The sequence below is a fragment of the Ochotona princeps genome, chromosome 8, assembly GCF_030435755.1.
Source record: "Ochotona princeps isolate mOchPri1 chromosome 8, mOchPri1.hap1, whole genome shotgun sequence".
Lineage (NCBI taxonomy): Eukaryota > Metazoa > Chordata > Mammalia > Lagomorpha > Ochotonidae > Ochotona > Ochotona princeps.
The window spans coordinates 76,163,511-76,178,432 of record NC_080839.1 but is presented as its reverse complement, the minus strand read 5'-3'; the positions used below and the strand labels follow the sequence as shown (position 1 = coordinate 76,178,432).

At 56.4% G+C, this 14,922-nt stretch overlaps 1 protein-coding gene across 3 annotated transcripts in view; it reads left to right on the top strand.

Moving 5' to 3' along the window:
* The first annotated feature begins 1,259 nt into the window (after nt 1–1,259).
* GREB1 (growth regulating estrogen receptor binding 1) overlaps nt 1,260–14,922 on the top strand; it is a 49,288-nt gene continuing 35,625 nt past the window's right edge. For 2 of the 3 annotated variants that reach the window (XM_058668266.1, XM_058668265.1), the window contains exons 1-6: nt 1,274–1,643; nt 5,758–5,877; nt 6,570–6,746; nt 11,111–11,293; nt 12,422–12,565; nt 14,272–14,412. In XM_058668266.1, the coding sequence (XP_058524249.1) occupies nt 1,487–1,643; nt 5,758–5,877; nt 6,570–6,746; nt 11,111–11,293; nt 12,422–12,565; nt 14,272–14,412 (922 nt within the window). In that variant the 5' untranslated portion in view covers nt 1,274–1,486. Of the gene's footprint in view, nt 1,644–5,757; nt 5,878–6,569; nt 6,747–11,110; nt 11,294–12,421; nt 12,566–14,271; nt 14,413–14,922 lie in introns of all 3 variants that reach the window. The other variant, XM_058668268.1, reaches the window with a different exon arrangement.

Genomic DNA, 14,922 nt, shown 5'->3' with positions numbered 1-14,922 from the left:
GCCACAGAACAAGAGCTGGGGCTTAAGACGGCCCCCTCCCCGAGTCAGTGTGTGACACTCCGGTCCCAGGTTACTCCGGGTCTGGCATCTCACGCTGCTTTGTGCTCCAAATCCAATCCGCAAGTGACATGCAGGGAGGTAAAGGAAGGGGATCCCCCACTCACCTTCTTTTATACCTGTTGTCTCTAAAGCTCCATCATGTGCCTGTCAAAAAGAGACCCTTAACAGGCTTCCAAAGTGGCCTTGTAAGGAGCATCATCTTAATTGCAATCCAGTGAAAGTTTGAAATTTGTAAGAGGAGGCTGACCCCATTACCCCTCCCTGCCCCCAAGTCTTGGCTCGAAGAAGAAATAAGAACACTTGTAAATTGAAAGAAGTTAAAGGAGGATGTTTGCTGCCGACTCTCAGGGCCACAGGAGAGGCGGGGGGCTTCAAACCTTGTTGTTGTAAAAGAAAATACGAGGAAAACATCGAAGGATGCAGATGATGGTAAATGAACCACATAAACACACTCCAAAGAGCCGCACGAATTGAGAGCAAGAGGGACTAGAGAGTGACATAAAGAAAAGCTAACTGTAGTGAGGTAGGCAGCGGACAGAGGCAGGAGGAAGGGCGCAACACTAACGTGTCCTGGGAAGGACGAGGAACAGGCATGTGACCCTGTGGCTGGATGGAAGGAAGTGTGGGCGAATCGGTGGGATCCGAAGCAGCCTTCAGAGGGGATTGCGTGGCATGCTGGTTAAGTGGAGAAGTGAATTGGATTGTGTCCCCTCCTTCCTCCAAGTGCGGGGCAGGGGGAATTCATTCTCCCCTGGTGGTCCTCGGCATGGAGGGCTTAGTTTCAGTTAAGGTCTACAGGGGATCACTTGCCAAGTGATTATCTTGGGAGATGGGGTGGAAGCACTGGCGATTTTTCCCTCTTCTCATTGCAGATTTCTGAGCATTCCTGGTTATAATTTTGTTATAATTTTGTGTGATTTATACGAAACATCCTATAAGTTAAAAAGTGTGTTAACTGAGCATCAGCTTGGGGGATCAGGGGAGGCAGAACAGAGCACAATAAGAAATCGGCTCTTAGAAAAGGAGTTGGGGGGACTAGAATCCTACAGTCTGGGAGCTGTCTGTGCCGGGTTGCTGAGCCCACAGCTGGAGGCGTGGCAGGTGCTGAAAGTGCAGTGTCGTGTGTGTGTGTGTGTGTGTGTGTGTGTGTGTGTGTGTGTGTGTGGTGGAGGAGGAGGGCAGGGGATGGCAGACAGTCCTCAGTAGAATGTGCGCCGAGGTGTCGGGCTGGGCGGGCGCTGACTGGGGGTGAGCTGCTACTTCTACAACTTCCTGTAATTACCCTGCAGCTGAGCAGCCCGCCCTCAGCCCCTGCTGGGCAGAGGCCCAGAGCAGCCTGCGCCTCCTGCACTCTTGGGAGTCCTGCACTCTTGCACTACCTCTGTGATGCCGTTGTGAACCGAGGACTCCAGCCTTGCGCCTGAAGATGGGGAACTCCTACGCGGGGCAGCTGAAGACAACGCGGTTCGAGGAGGTGCTGCACAGCTCGATCGAGGCCTCCCTGCGCTCCAGCCAGCTGGTGCCCAGGCCCATCTTTTCCCAGCTGTACCTGGAAGCTGAGCAGCAGCTCTCGTCCCTCGAAGGTAGGTGACACCAGCGTTGGTTTCTGTGTGCCTGAGTAAGTTGATGGGGGGAAAGTTGATTGGGTTGAGTAAGTTGATTGGGGAAAGAAAGTGTGTGGAAGTTGTGTTGATGAAAACGAACCCACGTTTCAGCCGAGATGAAACTATGGGTGGGACTGATGGAGGACTGGAAGAGTTGCAACTGGCTGTTGGGACTGATTGATAAGGGCTTCTTAGACACCATGCATGTTAGCTTGGAAGTCAGTGACCTCAGCCTGTTTGCGCCTTCTGCTATGCCCTTCAGGCACGTGGCCACGTCTGGGCAAGGTAGCCCAGGTCATTTCTCTGTGGGGCGGTGGAGACCGGAACCCCTCCTGGAATTTAAAACCTCCCCGAGCAAACCCTCAGGAACTTCACAGATACTAAGAATTAAATGGCTAAGTGATCTTTTGCTTGGGGGTGGCTGTAAGGAGGTATTTAATTATCTGGAGGGTAAGAACTGTGTGTGTGAGAGAGACAGCGAGAGCGAGCTGTGTATTTTCACACCAGAAGCAACCCCACTGGAGGGGATTAAAGGACGTTAGCTGAAGTACATGTGGTTAATTAACCAGGAAAGCATGCAGTGTGCCAGGTCTGGGGCTGGGCGCTCTGGGTAAGCGTGTTTCTGAGTATGTGAGTGTGTGTATAGTGGGTTACTTCAAGTCTGTGAAAAAGGATTATGGAGAAACAACAAAGATTTCAGTTTTTAAAATATGTATCTTTAGTTACTGATTCATTCATTCAAGACACAGGAGAAACACGCTCAGCTGCTGCTTGTCTCCCCACAATGGCCAGGGCTGGGCCGGAGTTGAACGCAGGGGCCCGGCGGGTGTCCCCCACATGGGCAGCAGCAAGGCCTCCTTCCAGGGTCTGTGTTAGCAGGAAGCCAGAGGCAGGAGCCGAGTGTTGAACCCAGGCACCCAGCGAGGGACAGGGCATCTTACACGCTCAGCGTAACACCCGCCCTAACGGGAGCCAGCCTTTCGGTTTTGCTGGCGTGCACGGTGTTTGAGGACTCCCGCAGGCCGTCCTTGGCTTCTCGTGGCCTGTAGAAATGAGATGTGATACTGAGGCCATCTTCCATGTTTGAAGCATGCCTTAAAGCCTAGAGTGCCCCCACCCCACCCCTAAGCTATAGTCATCGCAACCCTGCAGGTGTGGGGCCTCTGGGGTGGCAGAGTTGCACGCTTGGCTAGGAACAGACTGGGGTGACGGCAGCTTTTACTGCTGTCCATCAGTGGCCTGCCTCTCCCTACATACTCATCGATTCTCTTACGTTTTGGCTTCTTCTCTGCTGGCCTGTGGCACTGGCCACTGGCTGACAGCACACCCTGCTCAGGAGTGCTTCTGGTGTTAACATCAAACCGGCCTTGCTCTCCCTTGCTCTGACCTTTCTGTGACTGTCCCATTTGTCCACTGTGCACAAGTCCCCTGTGGTTTCAGCCTTGAGATGCAGGCATGGGCAGGAGGGGAGAGCCTGGACAGTTGGCTGAATGTCACCATAACCCCAGCTGTTGGCTGCCTCCCGGTGTTGTAAAGTACACAGAGCCAGCCAGCCAGTGGGGAGGCCGCCTTATTTTGTCGGTCTTTGCCTCACAGGCAGCTGGAGTGCAGAAAGTATATGCGCCCAGGGTGCCTGTACTCTCCATACAGCGTGGCTGGAGGTTGTGCACGTGCATTGGGGGGTAAGGTAGGCACCCCATCTCTGTACTGTGAATCAGGGCTCTTACCTGCTGCTGTCTCCTGGAGAAACTGTCGCTCTTTGCTGATAAAAACAAGCCCAACACGGGGAATGAGTAACTCTTAAACGATACAGATAAATCCCCGTAAATCACCAACTTGGAAAGAAAGGTGATTGAATGCAAGCACTGCGCTGAACAGCCTCATCTCACTCCGGGCTGGCAGGTCAGCAGGAGCCACTGAGCCTCGGGTTTCATTAGGATCACCTTGGGTGCCCTCCCTGTCCTGGAAGCTCTCAGCTTGCACCTGGTCCATCCTACAACTGCTGCAGCCTACTGGTCTAGCCAGCTCTGGGCCAGGAGTGGCTTCCTGGGGCCCCTAGCTTGATTGCAAACCTTGACCTTTAACCATGCTTCCACTCTCACTGCCCTGCCTTTAGAGCTCTGCTTGACTTTGGGGCTTCAGACTCTCCCCACCCCTTCTCTGCTGGGAGCCTGGGTTCCTTCCTCTCAGCTCAGTGTGGTGACAACATGAGGGCATCCCAGTGTGCATGGCTCCCGAGGCTCTGCTCTGGGGACGGCCCAGTGCCCGTGGCCCCCGAGGCTCTGCTCTGGGGACGGCCCAGTGCCCGTGGCCCCCGAGGCTCTGCTCTGGGCATGGCCCGGTGCCCGTGGCCCCCGAGGCTCTGCTCTGGGCATGGCTCGGTGCCCGTGGCCCCCGAGGCTCTGCTCTGGGCATGGCTCGGTGCCCGTGGCCCCCGAGGCTCTGCTCTGGGCATGGCCCGGTGCCCGTGGCCCCCGAGGCTCTGCTCTGGGGATGGCCCGGTGCCCGTGGCCCCCGAGGCTCTGCTCTGGGGATGGCCCGGTGCCCGTGGCTCCTGAGGCTCTGCTCTGGGCATGGCTCAGTGCCCGTGGCCCCCGAGGCTCTGCTCTGGGGATGGCCCAGTGCCCGTGGCCCCGAGGCTCTGCTCTGGGGATGGCCCAGTGCCCGTGGCTCCTGAGGCTCTGCTCTGGGCATGGCTCAGTGCCCGTGGCCCCCGAGGCTTTGGCTTTGGGAACGGCCCAGTGCCCGTGGCTCCTGAGGCTTTGGCTTTGGGGACCGCCTCTTTGCTTCTTCCTAAGATGTCTCCCCAATGCTCTCAAATCTTGGGTGTCTTTGTGGCCTCCTTGTGAGTCTACGGCGTGTGGGCTCGAGAAGGAGGTGCATGTTTCAGGGCTCTGGGCCTTCCACGCCATGCAGGGACTTGCTGCTCTATGAAGTCTCTTCTGCCCTCTGCCACAGCCGCCCCTGCCTGCGTCGCCGGTGGAAGGCAGTGCCGGCCGCGGCCTCTGACACACTCTCTGTATTGCCTGGATTGTCTTTCTGATCTTCCTCCACCTCTGTGTCCAGGGCCCCGAAGGACATCAGGGGCTCCTGCTTCTCTTTCGGCCATGACCTTCCCAAGGCCCCCCTCCTCGGCACATTCTGTGCCTTCTGCCCCAGGCAGCTCTGAGATGGTGGCTGGTGGCCTGCTCGGGTCACGTCTGGAGTGCTCGGGGCAGCTCTGAGGGCCGTATCTCCACCTGGACCGACCCCCCTCGTGCAGGATGTTGGAAAGTGCTCTGGTTTCCTCCCATTCGTCTTGGCTGTCAGACATGACTGAGAATGTGCGAGCTGTGTAAGAGCTGTGGGCCAGTCTCCTGTTGAATAAAACACTCATGTGCTACCCAGGTGACCGATGTCCCTCATGCAGATATTCTTGGAACACAAATGCCTGTATCTACCTACTGGCTTTGTGCTTGATTGTTTTTTATTGAAAGTGTACTTACCTATTTGAAGGTCAGAGTTGAGGAGAGACAGAGAGAAAACAAATCTTCCATTCACTGGTTCACTCTCCAGATGGATGCAGTAGCAAGGACTGGCCCAGGCTGAAGCCAGGAACCAGGAGTGTCACCCAGGTCTCCCACGTGGGTGGCAGGAGTGCAAACACTTGGACTGCCTTTTGCTATCATTGCCGGGCAACCAGCAGGAAGCCGGAGCAGAAGTGGAGCAGCTGGGACTTGAACTGGCACTCATATAGGTTGTAGGAACAGTAGGCAGCAGCTTTACTTGCTACACCACGACTGTGGCCCTTGTGCTTGGCTCTCATGAACCAATTACATGTGCAGACAAAGTGGATGGTAAAGAAGTAAATGAACTTGAAGCCAGTGGGCTGTGAGATGTGACCTCAGCTCTTCCCCCGCAGTGGGGAGAAGCAACAGCACCGCCCGCTTGCCTGCGAGACCTGCTTCACTGGGCGGCATCCAGTTGGCGTTGAGTAGATAGTGGGCAATGCTCCAGGGCCCTGGGCCTGTGTTGACCAGGGGTTGTGGCAAGGGGAGTGCCGAGGGCTCACAGCAGCTGTCTCACAAGTGCTCACTCTGCTTTTCACATCCAGGTGGCAGCCGAATGGACAATGAGGATGAGGAGGAAGAGGCGGAAGGGGGCCTGGAGTCCAACAGTGCCCCTAATCCCTGCCAGCTGCACCCTGTGCCTGACGGCTGCTGTACCATGGATGGTGAGGCCCTACCTACGCCGCAGTGTGCTGGGAGCCCTTGAGTGCCCTGCACCCTGGGGGCTGGGCCATGCCGGTTCCCCAAAAGGCCCCCAGCACACCCCAGGATGCCCAGGCAGGCACAGGGCCCTTCAGTGTTTCTCTGGAAGTGGGCAGTAAGCAGTGAAACGCAGGCACCCAAGACTTCCAATGGCCCCGCAGGGCTCCACTGTGAAGGTCTCTGGGTGGTGGCTGTGTCCACAGTCACTGAGAGAGGGGGAACCACAGACAGCCCGCCTCCAGACCAAGTCCCTAGCCGGGTCACATCCAGTCCCTCGGCTGTTTCCTGCTTCTGGAAATGGACTTTCTTAGCAGGAAATCCATCTCAAAGCTGTAAGATAGCACAAGGCTCAGCAGAGTACAAGGAAGGTCTCTGTACTCAGGAGGTTGCTCTTGTGCCATGGCTGTGCCAGGCACGGCAGGCAGCTGGTGGCAGGTGCACCCAGGTCTCTCAGTGTCTGTCAGCTGCATGCTGTCATCTGCCAGCTCTCATGCACATGGTTCCTCCTGGGCCTCCTGGCCCCTTCACGCCTGTTCTGTGTAAGTGGGTGCTGTCAGCCAGGAGTCACCTTGGTTGTAATTTCACATGTCAGGGTTGGTTTTGAAGCCGACCAGGTTGGCCCTCACAGTGGCTGAACCCTGTCTCTCTCTCCTAGGCTTCTGCCAGGCTGGGAAGGACCTGCGCCTCACTTCCATTTCCAGCGACCCTATTGATGTCCCTGCGGGCTTCCTGCTCGTGGGGGCCAAGTCCCCGAGCTTGCCCGACCATCTCCTGGTGTGTGCCGTGGACAAGAGGTTCTTGCCAGACGACAATGGTCACAATGCCCTTCTTGGTGAGTCCTTACTGCATTGGCACCTGCAGGGGTGGGGGGGGGCGTAGAGCTGGTGACTGCCTTGGGGATCCCCTGTCATACACCTGGTGGCCAATGTCTTGGTGGAATGACATCCCAGCAAGATTCCCGCCCCCTCATGGAGTTCATCCTTTCATGGTCATTTTCATTTCATTTCATTTTGCTCTTTGATTCTTCAAAACTTCCCAAGTGTCTTCCTGGACTGGATCAGAAACCAAATAACAGCAGAGACTAGTGAGGCCGTGCATGTGTCCTGCCCAGTCCCGGGGTCTGCTGGCCTCTCCCACCCTTCTCTGCCAGTGCTCCTCTCCTGACAGGTGGCCACAATCATTCTTGGCCTACTGTGGGCTTGAAGTTTTTAAGGAACTTGCCCAGCGGTACCCAAGTCAGGACCCAAGCCATGTCTTCCTGGCTCTAGGTTCTACCCTCCAATGGCTATACCCCAAAGGCCGTGTGAGGGGTCAAAGTCAGGAGGGTGGAGGCCTCGGCTCCCAGAACCCTGTGGCCTGGGCTTCAACACAGAGTTGAGGCCAAGCCTGGCTTCCAGGTGCATTCAGGCAACATTATTATGCTCCGACTGTGTGCTTGCCCCTCTTGCTCACCCAGTGTGTGGTAGAAGTAAGTTTGACTGTAGAGGATTTGGCCAGGGGAGAAGCTTCTAGATTGGAAATTTCTCCATCAAAACTTATAGGTTAATGACTAGCTCTGTCCCTCGGGGTGAGAAGTATGCTCGTGTCATTAGGTAGAGATGGGGCCTGTTTTTGTGAGGTGCTGTGCAAGAGAGCTGAGGGAGGGATGAGGGGAGGGGAGCATGTCGGCTTTCAAGCTTCAGACGCTCTGGGACGAAGATGAGGGCGGGACAAGGTGTTGGCCCCCTCTCTCTGGGGTAAACGTGAGGGTGGGACAAGGTGCTGGGCCCCTTTCTCCTGAGGTCTCTGGGACTCTGGCCAGTTCTTTAAAACAAGGGTAATCCCAGAAGTTACACTCTGCCTCAAAGCTGGCGGAATCTGGTTCTCAATCTCAAACTGAATTTGTTTTCCCAAGGCTCAGGGAGGGGGTTGGCTATGGGACTGGGGGCGGCTGCGCTAGTCTTTGATCTGGCCAGGGGCATAAATCAAAGATCCCCTGCCCCCTCTTCCCGCCCATGGAGACGGAATCTCCTAAGCTCTGCCTGCCAGCCTCACAGCGCCAGCTCCCGGGGTGGCCGTAAGTGTGCAGGAAGTAGCAGCCTTGTTAAGTGCTCGCCAAAAAGCCGATGAGCCAGGCAACAAGGGCCTCTTGGGAATAACCGGACTTTTCTTGTTTGAAAATAGGTTTATGCCCCTGGCTTGCACACTTAGCACTGTTTAGGTTTCCTGCAATTAACCCCAGGTGGCTGCCCAGGGCCTGTGGCCCCGCTGTCCTGCAGGGCTGGGCTCGGCGCCTTTTAATGACCTATAAAGCAGAGCCTGGGAGGTGTCCTGGGGAAGCAGGGGCTCTAGGAGTCCTGTTTCAGTGAGTTTGAATCCACCAGGGATTTTGTCTAAGAAAGCTGAAAGACTAAACTCCAGGCGTGTGTTTCAGGGTTTGTTTTTGCCCTTAATCTGTCTAAATCGGCTGCTTGTAAAAATGCTAGAGAAGAAAGTGTGTCTCTCTGGAAAGTTTGTTTCTTAGCTCCATTCGTGGGTAGAGGGTTAGGCAAGCATTTGTGGAATGTGTAACCCCGGCCTGCAGGCCAGACACTCAGTCTGGGCCCACGGCGGGATACCCACATGGGCGAAAGGTCAGCTACCGGGTCCACAAGGGCTGCTGCTCAATAACCTCCCCCTAAATCTTGGGGCAGGGGAAATGCTAGAGGGTGCGCTGACTCTCCATGCTGGGAGAGGTGCCCAGGGGAGGAGGAGCTTGAGACAGGGCCAGGGAAGTGAGTGCAGTCTCACCAGGTGCTAGCTAGCATGGCCAATCATGAACCAGAAGTTCCAGATCAGCTGCAGCCACCAGGGAGGTGGTTCTCTTGTTACCTGCACAGAGGGGCTGGCTCAGGGTCATCCAGCTGGGACAGGCAGGTCCTGTGCTGGGACCTGGTGTCCAGCCCTGGTGTTCCCATGCAGGAATGGACCTGGTATCTCAGGCTGAGGGAGCCGTGCACGTGGAAGAGCTGGGTGCACAGGTTAGCATTGCCTGTGGCTGCAGCTTGGCTCACGGGAGAAGCTGGCAGAGCTCAGTTGGGTCCTGCTTGGAGGAGGCTGGGAAAATGACAGAATGTCCCAGTTGTCACTGCAGAGGGGGCAGGGAGGGTGTAACGAGGGTGCACCTGCCCTCCGCCTGAGCAGGTCTCCGGCTCATGGCAGCCTGGCCTTGTTTGCGACTCCTCCCTCTTCCTCTGCTCCTGGAATGTCACAACATGAATCCCAGAAGAACGGGTGTGCACCTGTTTTGGTTCAGGGGGTTTATCTGAAGGACAAGTGCTTTTCATGGCAAATTCAATACATATCTAAGAAAAGTAACAGTTCTGTAAGAACACCAAACATCCAATGTGTTCAGACTTACTTTTGTTTTATTAAGGATTTGTTTATTTGAAGAACAGTTACAGAGAGAGGGAAGGAAGGAGGAAGAGAGAAAGCTCTCCCATCTGCTGGTTTATTCTCAAATGGCTCTAGTGACCAGGGTGGGCCAGGCCCAAGCCAGGAGCTTCCTCTGGAACCAAGCACTTGGGCCATATTTTACTGCTTTTCCCAGGCCATCAGCAGAGAGCTGGATGGGACATGGAGCAGCTAGGACTTGAACTGGTGCCGTATGGGATACCAATGTTGCAGGTGGTGGCTTTACCCGCTGCACCATAACGCCAGTCCCATCTTGTCTGTTTTTCACAGTTGGTTTATTTGAATCAAGAACTCAATGAGCTTCTCCCAGAGAACTCAATAGTTCTATCCCTGAAGTCTTTTTTCTTTTTTTAAAAGTTTTTGTTTGTTTTTATTGGAAAGTCAGATTTACATAGAGAAGGAGAGACAGAGAGATCTTCTGTGCCCTGGTTCACTCCCCATGTGTCCTCAATGGTCAGAGCAGGACTGATATGTAGTCAGGAGCTAGGAGCTTCTTCCGAGTCTCCCACATGGGTGCAGGCTCCCAAAGCTTTGGGCTGTCCTCAGCTGCTTTCCCAGGCCACAAGCAGGGAGCTGGATGGGAAGGGAGCATCCAAGATATGAACTGGTGCCCATATGGGCTCCCAGCGTGTGCAGGACGAGGATTTATGCACTAGGCTACCACGCTGGGCCCTTCAGTTTTTCTTAACTGGTGGATCCTTTCTCCATATTTTTTCCCTCTGACATTCCATTTTAAAAAAGCACTAAGAGTGTTAATCGCGGTGGTCACCATTTTTTACTTGATGTTTTAGGAAGACCTCTGGTCAGTTACACATGCGGGTGGGAGAAACTGAGGCAGAGGAACAAGCTCATTGCAGGGTTGTGGATATCTGGTGGCCTGAGCGTGGGAGGGGTCTCCCCTTCCATCTGTGGGCGCTGGACCTTACGGTAGACAAAGCAGTGTCCCTGTCACTTGGGCAGCAAGAAGCCACATGGGCTTGTTTGGCCATTTGTCACAAGCTTGACAAATGAACCTCAGGGCTCATTCAGGTGGCTTCGTCACTGCCACTGCACCATGGGTGCCTTGAGGTGGTGCACTCCAACCACTGGTGACCAAGCTCCCGGCATCTACGCCCGCGTGCCCTGGCTGTGCACTGTGGAACCTTCTGGGATCCAGCACTTGGGGTGCCCACGGGCTGCATCATGAAGCCTTGGCCTTGGAGGTCTTGCAATGTACCCGTTTCACTGATCTGACTTCTCTGGAACTCTGGCTCTGGCTAGTGTCCAAGAAGCAGGATCCCTGAGCTGTGTGGTCCTTGAGTGAGGCAGTTCTTACCCGGAAAAGCCCGTTTGTTCCCTCTGTGGGGTTTAGAGTGCTCCCCTAAGCTCATGAGATGCTCCGAGTCGACCAGTCCCAGCTTCAGAGCTTCTAGGGTCATCCTGTGTTGCAGCTGAGGCTGTCTTTTAGTTTAATTGAATTCAATTTCTTTAAAAAGCTCTTGGGCCATGCTCCATTGCTTTCCCAGGCACATTAGCAGGGAGTTGGATCGAAAGTGGAGCATCTGGACCTGAACTGTGCCCAAAGGGGATGGCTTTACTGACGGGGCCTCACTGTGGCGGCCCCCGAGGCTGTCCTGATCCCTGGACCATGGGCTGTGCCAGGCCCTTTGCCTTGCCCACTGGCTGGTGGGCTAGGACCTGAATGTGCAGTTTCCCTGTGCTCTGTGCTGTTTGAAACCCATCTTGGAGCTGAACTGGAGACATTCCCGTCCGCTTCTCCTGCAGGCTTCTCCGGGAACTGCGTTGGCTGTGGGAAGAAGGGCTTCTGCTACTTCACCGAGTTCTCCCATCACATCAACCTGAAGCTGGCCAGCCAGCCCAAGAAGCAGAAACACCTCAAATACTACCTGGTGCGGAACGCCCAGGGAGCTCTCACCAAAGGGCCTCTCATTTGTTGGAAAGGCTCAGGTGAGAAGCTGGACTCCGGGAGGGGCCTGCGGGTGGGGCCCATCCCTGTAGCCGGCCGGGGTGCCTGTCAGGGCAGTGCTGGCCAGAGACCATGTGCTGCGAGGACGGGTCATCTGCAACTTGGTGTCCTTAGTGGTGGGCTACATGTAGGGGACATTTTCAAACCGACAGAGGCTATACTGTGCTGGGCCTCCCTGTGGGAAGTACTGGGGGACAATCCTGTCCCCCAGAGGATGTTTGGCAAAGTCTAGGGGCTCTTCTGACATTATTGCTGAGAGGTGCAGCTGGCATCAGGCGAGGGGCCAGAGGAAGTGTTGTCCAGCCCACGGCGCGCGGGGCAGTCCCTGGCCCAGAGAGGCTGAGGCTGAGGCTGTCTGCTGGACAGAGCTGCTCTGAGCCAGGCCCGCCCCAGCTCCCCCACCCTGAGCCCAGAGTGGCGCTTGTCCTGGGGCAAGGGGCGAGGGCCCGCCGTAGGGAGTTGCAGGAGAGGGCTGTGGGCTGCACTCTGGCCTGTCTCTCTAGCCTCAGTAGGCACTGAGGGCAGAGGGGAAGGGCCTGCCCTGGAGGGACTGTCCCTGTTGATGGCCAGGGGGAGGGGGCTGTCCTTCTGTCCCTCGCTGGTCTCCCAGGCAGGCTGCTTCCTCTCCGCCCTCCTTATTCAGTGCTTCCCATGTGCCAGTCCCTGCCCGGGCCCTGGAAATGGAGTGGCTCTCCTGAACCTTGGCTCACCATCTGTGGTCACTTGGCACAGCAGGCATCTCACAGGGCAGACCTGCCGCTGGCCTTGTGGATGGAGGAGGGCAGGTGGGCTGAGGCATGGCATCCTCTTCCTGTGACAGTCCCTTGTACCTCCAGGTGGGAGGGTCAGCTAATGCCCCCTTGTGTCTGCCTCTCATCCCTTCCCTGCTCGCTGTAGCCCCACACCTGGCAGACAGAGTTGCCACTGGGCATGGAGCCCAGGCAGAGCCGTGCCCTCCTGTGCAGCTCCACACTGCAGCTGAGGCTGGCATGGCGGTAGCACCTGCTAGGGCTACTCCCGTGGCTGGCACTCCCATGGGACCTGCTTGGAAAGTGGCTGGGTGACAGTGGGAGAGGCTAAGGGTTTTTCTCCCATGCGTCTGTCCTCAGAGTTCCGAAGCCGGCAGACTTCCGCCAGGACCGGTTCCACTTCTCTCTTCCCGCCACTGGATGGCTCTGGGGCTCCAACCACCTTCCCCAGCGAGCCTGCTCCTGGAACCAACCCCAGCATCCTGGTGGGCGCTCAGCAGGCAGGTGAGGCCCAGGGTGCCAGGCCCATAGGCCCAGTGTGTGTCCAGCAAGCCCAGCCGACTGTCATGCTTTGTACTGTATCTGCGTCTTGAACCTGAAGTGGTTTTCAGCAAACGCTGTGCATTTCACTTGGAAAGCGTTTCCACTCCCCTCCCACTGGACACGTAATGTGGGCAGTGAGGATCGTGCGCCAGGGGCCCCTGTGTCCCCCAGGCCACAGCCTGCAGCTCTGTGCCAGACAGACTAGATTGGGGTTGGCCCTGGAAGTCACTGGGGCCTGCTGATGCAGCTGCTGTGGTCAGCCTGAGGGCCCGGTCATGAGTATGCTTGCATGAGTGGACACAGCAGGGGTGTGTCCACGTGCTGACCGCGGTGTGCCTGCTCATGTGTGGGCTCCAGCAGGCCCCCACCCATGTTGGGATCTCCTGAATCGTGACCACTACCTGTGGGCAGCCTTTGGTTTGCTCTGTACTAACTGGGCAGCCAAAGTTCAAAAGATTGGAGGCTTGGCCAGGACTCCAAAGGCAGGAGGTGGCGTAGGCCAGGCACCTTGCCAGGCTAAGCTGCCCTGTGACGTATGAGATGCCAGTCTTCTGGGGACCCTGGAAGGTCCCTGCTGGCTCCTCTTCCCTTGTCCAGAGGGTCTATAGTGTCCTCTAGTGGCCTGGTCTGGGACATGATGACCTAAAGAGGCTCCAGGCCTCTGTGGAGTTACCTGTGGGCCTCTCTGTCGCCCAGTGTCCAGGCCCAGCACCTCTGCCTCAGTGGACAGGGAGCTGCTGGTGCCATCACCTGCCCAGTGATAGGGCAGCAGCTCCCCTGTTTGCTTGTCTCTCATGTTATTTGCTGGTGGCCGTAAGACCTAAGTCAGGTGATGGTGGTGGCTGGTCCCACTTGGCGTGGGCTCCTGGCCAGGCCCCATTCTGGGCACTTGGCTTTTGCTTGCTCAGTTCCTTCTCACAAGGGCTTTAACCACACCCACTGTCATCATCTCTGTTTTACGGATGAGAATATGGAATAGTCCTACGTGGTGAGCTGGGGTTTGGCATGGGCTGCTGCTGCCCAGGAAGTGCTTGATGCAGTTTCTGACTTGACTGCTTTCTAGAACTGTTAGAATCTATGATTGTCCCCAGAATTATCCTCAGGTCTGGGGAGCCCTGGGCACTGTGAGCAGTCCAGACCTGGCTGGCTGTAAACCTCACTGGTGTTCTTGGTGTTTGGATACAAAGCTGAGCTCTGGAGGTTGCAGGAGTAGTGAGTGGGAGCAGGGAGCCTGTGGGGTCTTCTGTCCTTACACCTCGGGTGTGAGCGGAAGTGTGCACATGTTTGTGTAAGTATGCTTGCTCATGTGTGTGCCCCAGCAGGAACATATGTAGATGTGTGTGGCCCTCTGTGTGTGTAAATGAGTGTCTGTATAGCACCAGCAGGGTGTGTATATGCATCTACGTAAATGTGCGTGTTCACGTGTGTGCTTAAGCAGATGTTCGCCTGGCTGGTGTGTGTGTGTGTGTGTGTGTGTGTGTGTGTGTGTGTGTGTCTCACAGGGGCACAACTGCCCTCTCAGGAGTTCAGACCTCCTGATGAGACATGCCACGGCAGGTGCCATGACAGAGTGACCTTGTTAGAACAGAAGAGAGGCCACTTCCTGCTCAACCGGCTGGCAGAGCCTCCTGGGAACCGATGCTCCCCTCTCCCTCCTCTGCCTCCAGGACCGCCTTCTGATCACCCATCACTCAGTGCAGCGCCTGGTCCCCCCCTCTTCAACGGCAGAGACTCCCCGGAGCACCGGCAGCTGACGAAGAAGAACCCGCCTGCGGCTCCGAGGCCTCCAGCCCTAGTTTGCATCCCAGGTGCTGGCCCCCTGGGGGTCCTGCTCTTTGCCAGGCCAGCAAGGGGACAGCAGCTCCTGGGGTCTGCTTTCGTTTCAGTGAGGGTCAGCAGGTGCTCACTCAGCCGTAGGTGCCCAGGGAGCGAGTTCCACGTGGGAGATGCTGGGTGAGGAGAGGCTTGAGAGGGAGACGGGATGCTAGGACCTGGGGACCTGTTCCTGGGCTCTCCTGAGCCAGTCCCCACACCTTGTCCCTGTGCTCACAGTTTCTTAGGGGTGCCTGGGGAGTGTTGGAGCCTAGCATGGTGGCACAGAGGGGAGCCTGAGGTCCTCAGAGGCAGCACCTGGGCCTGGTGGGGAGGGAGGCAGTGAGGCAGCGAGGTGTTATGGGGGTAGGTGTTCATCAGAAAAGACCGGTACCACTCCAGACTGGATCTGAAAGAAAGCACTAGCCTTGGAGATCAGGGCTTACTGGAGAAGTTGCACCTGGCCGACCAGGCGGACCTCTCGGGAAAGGCCTGAGAGCGTGGTC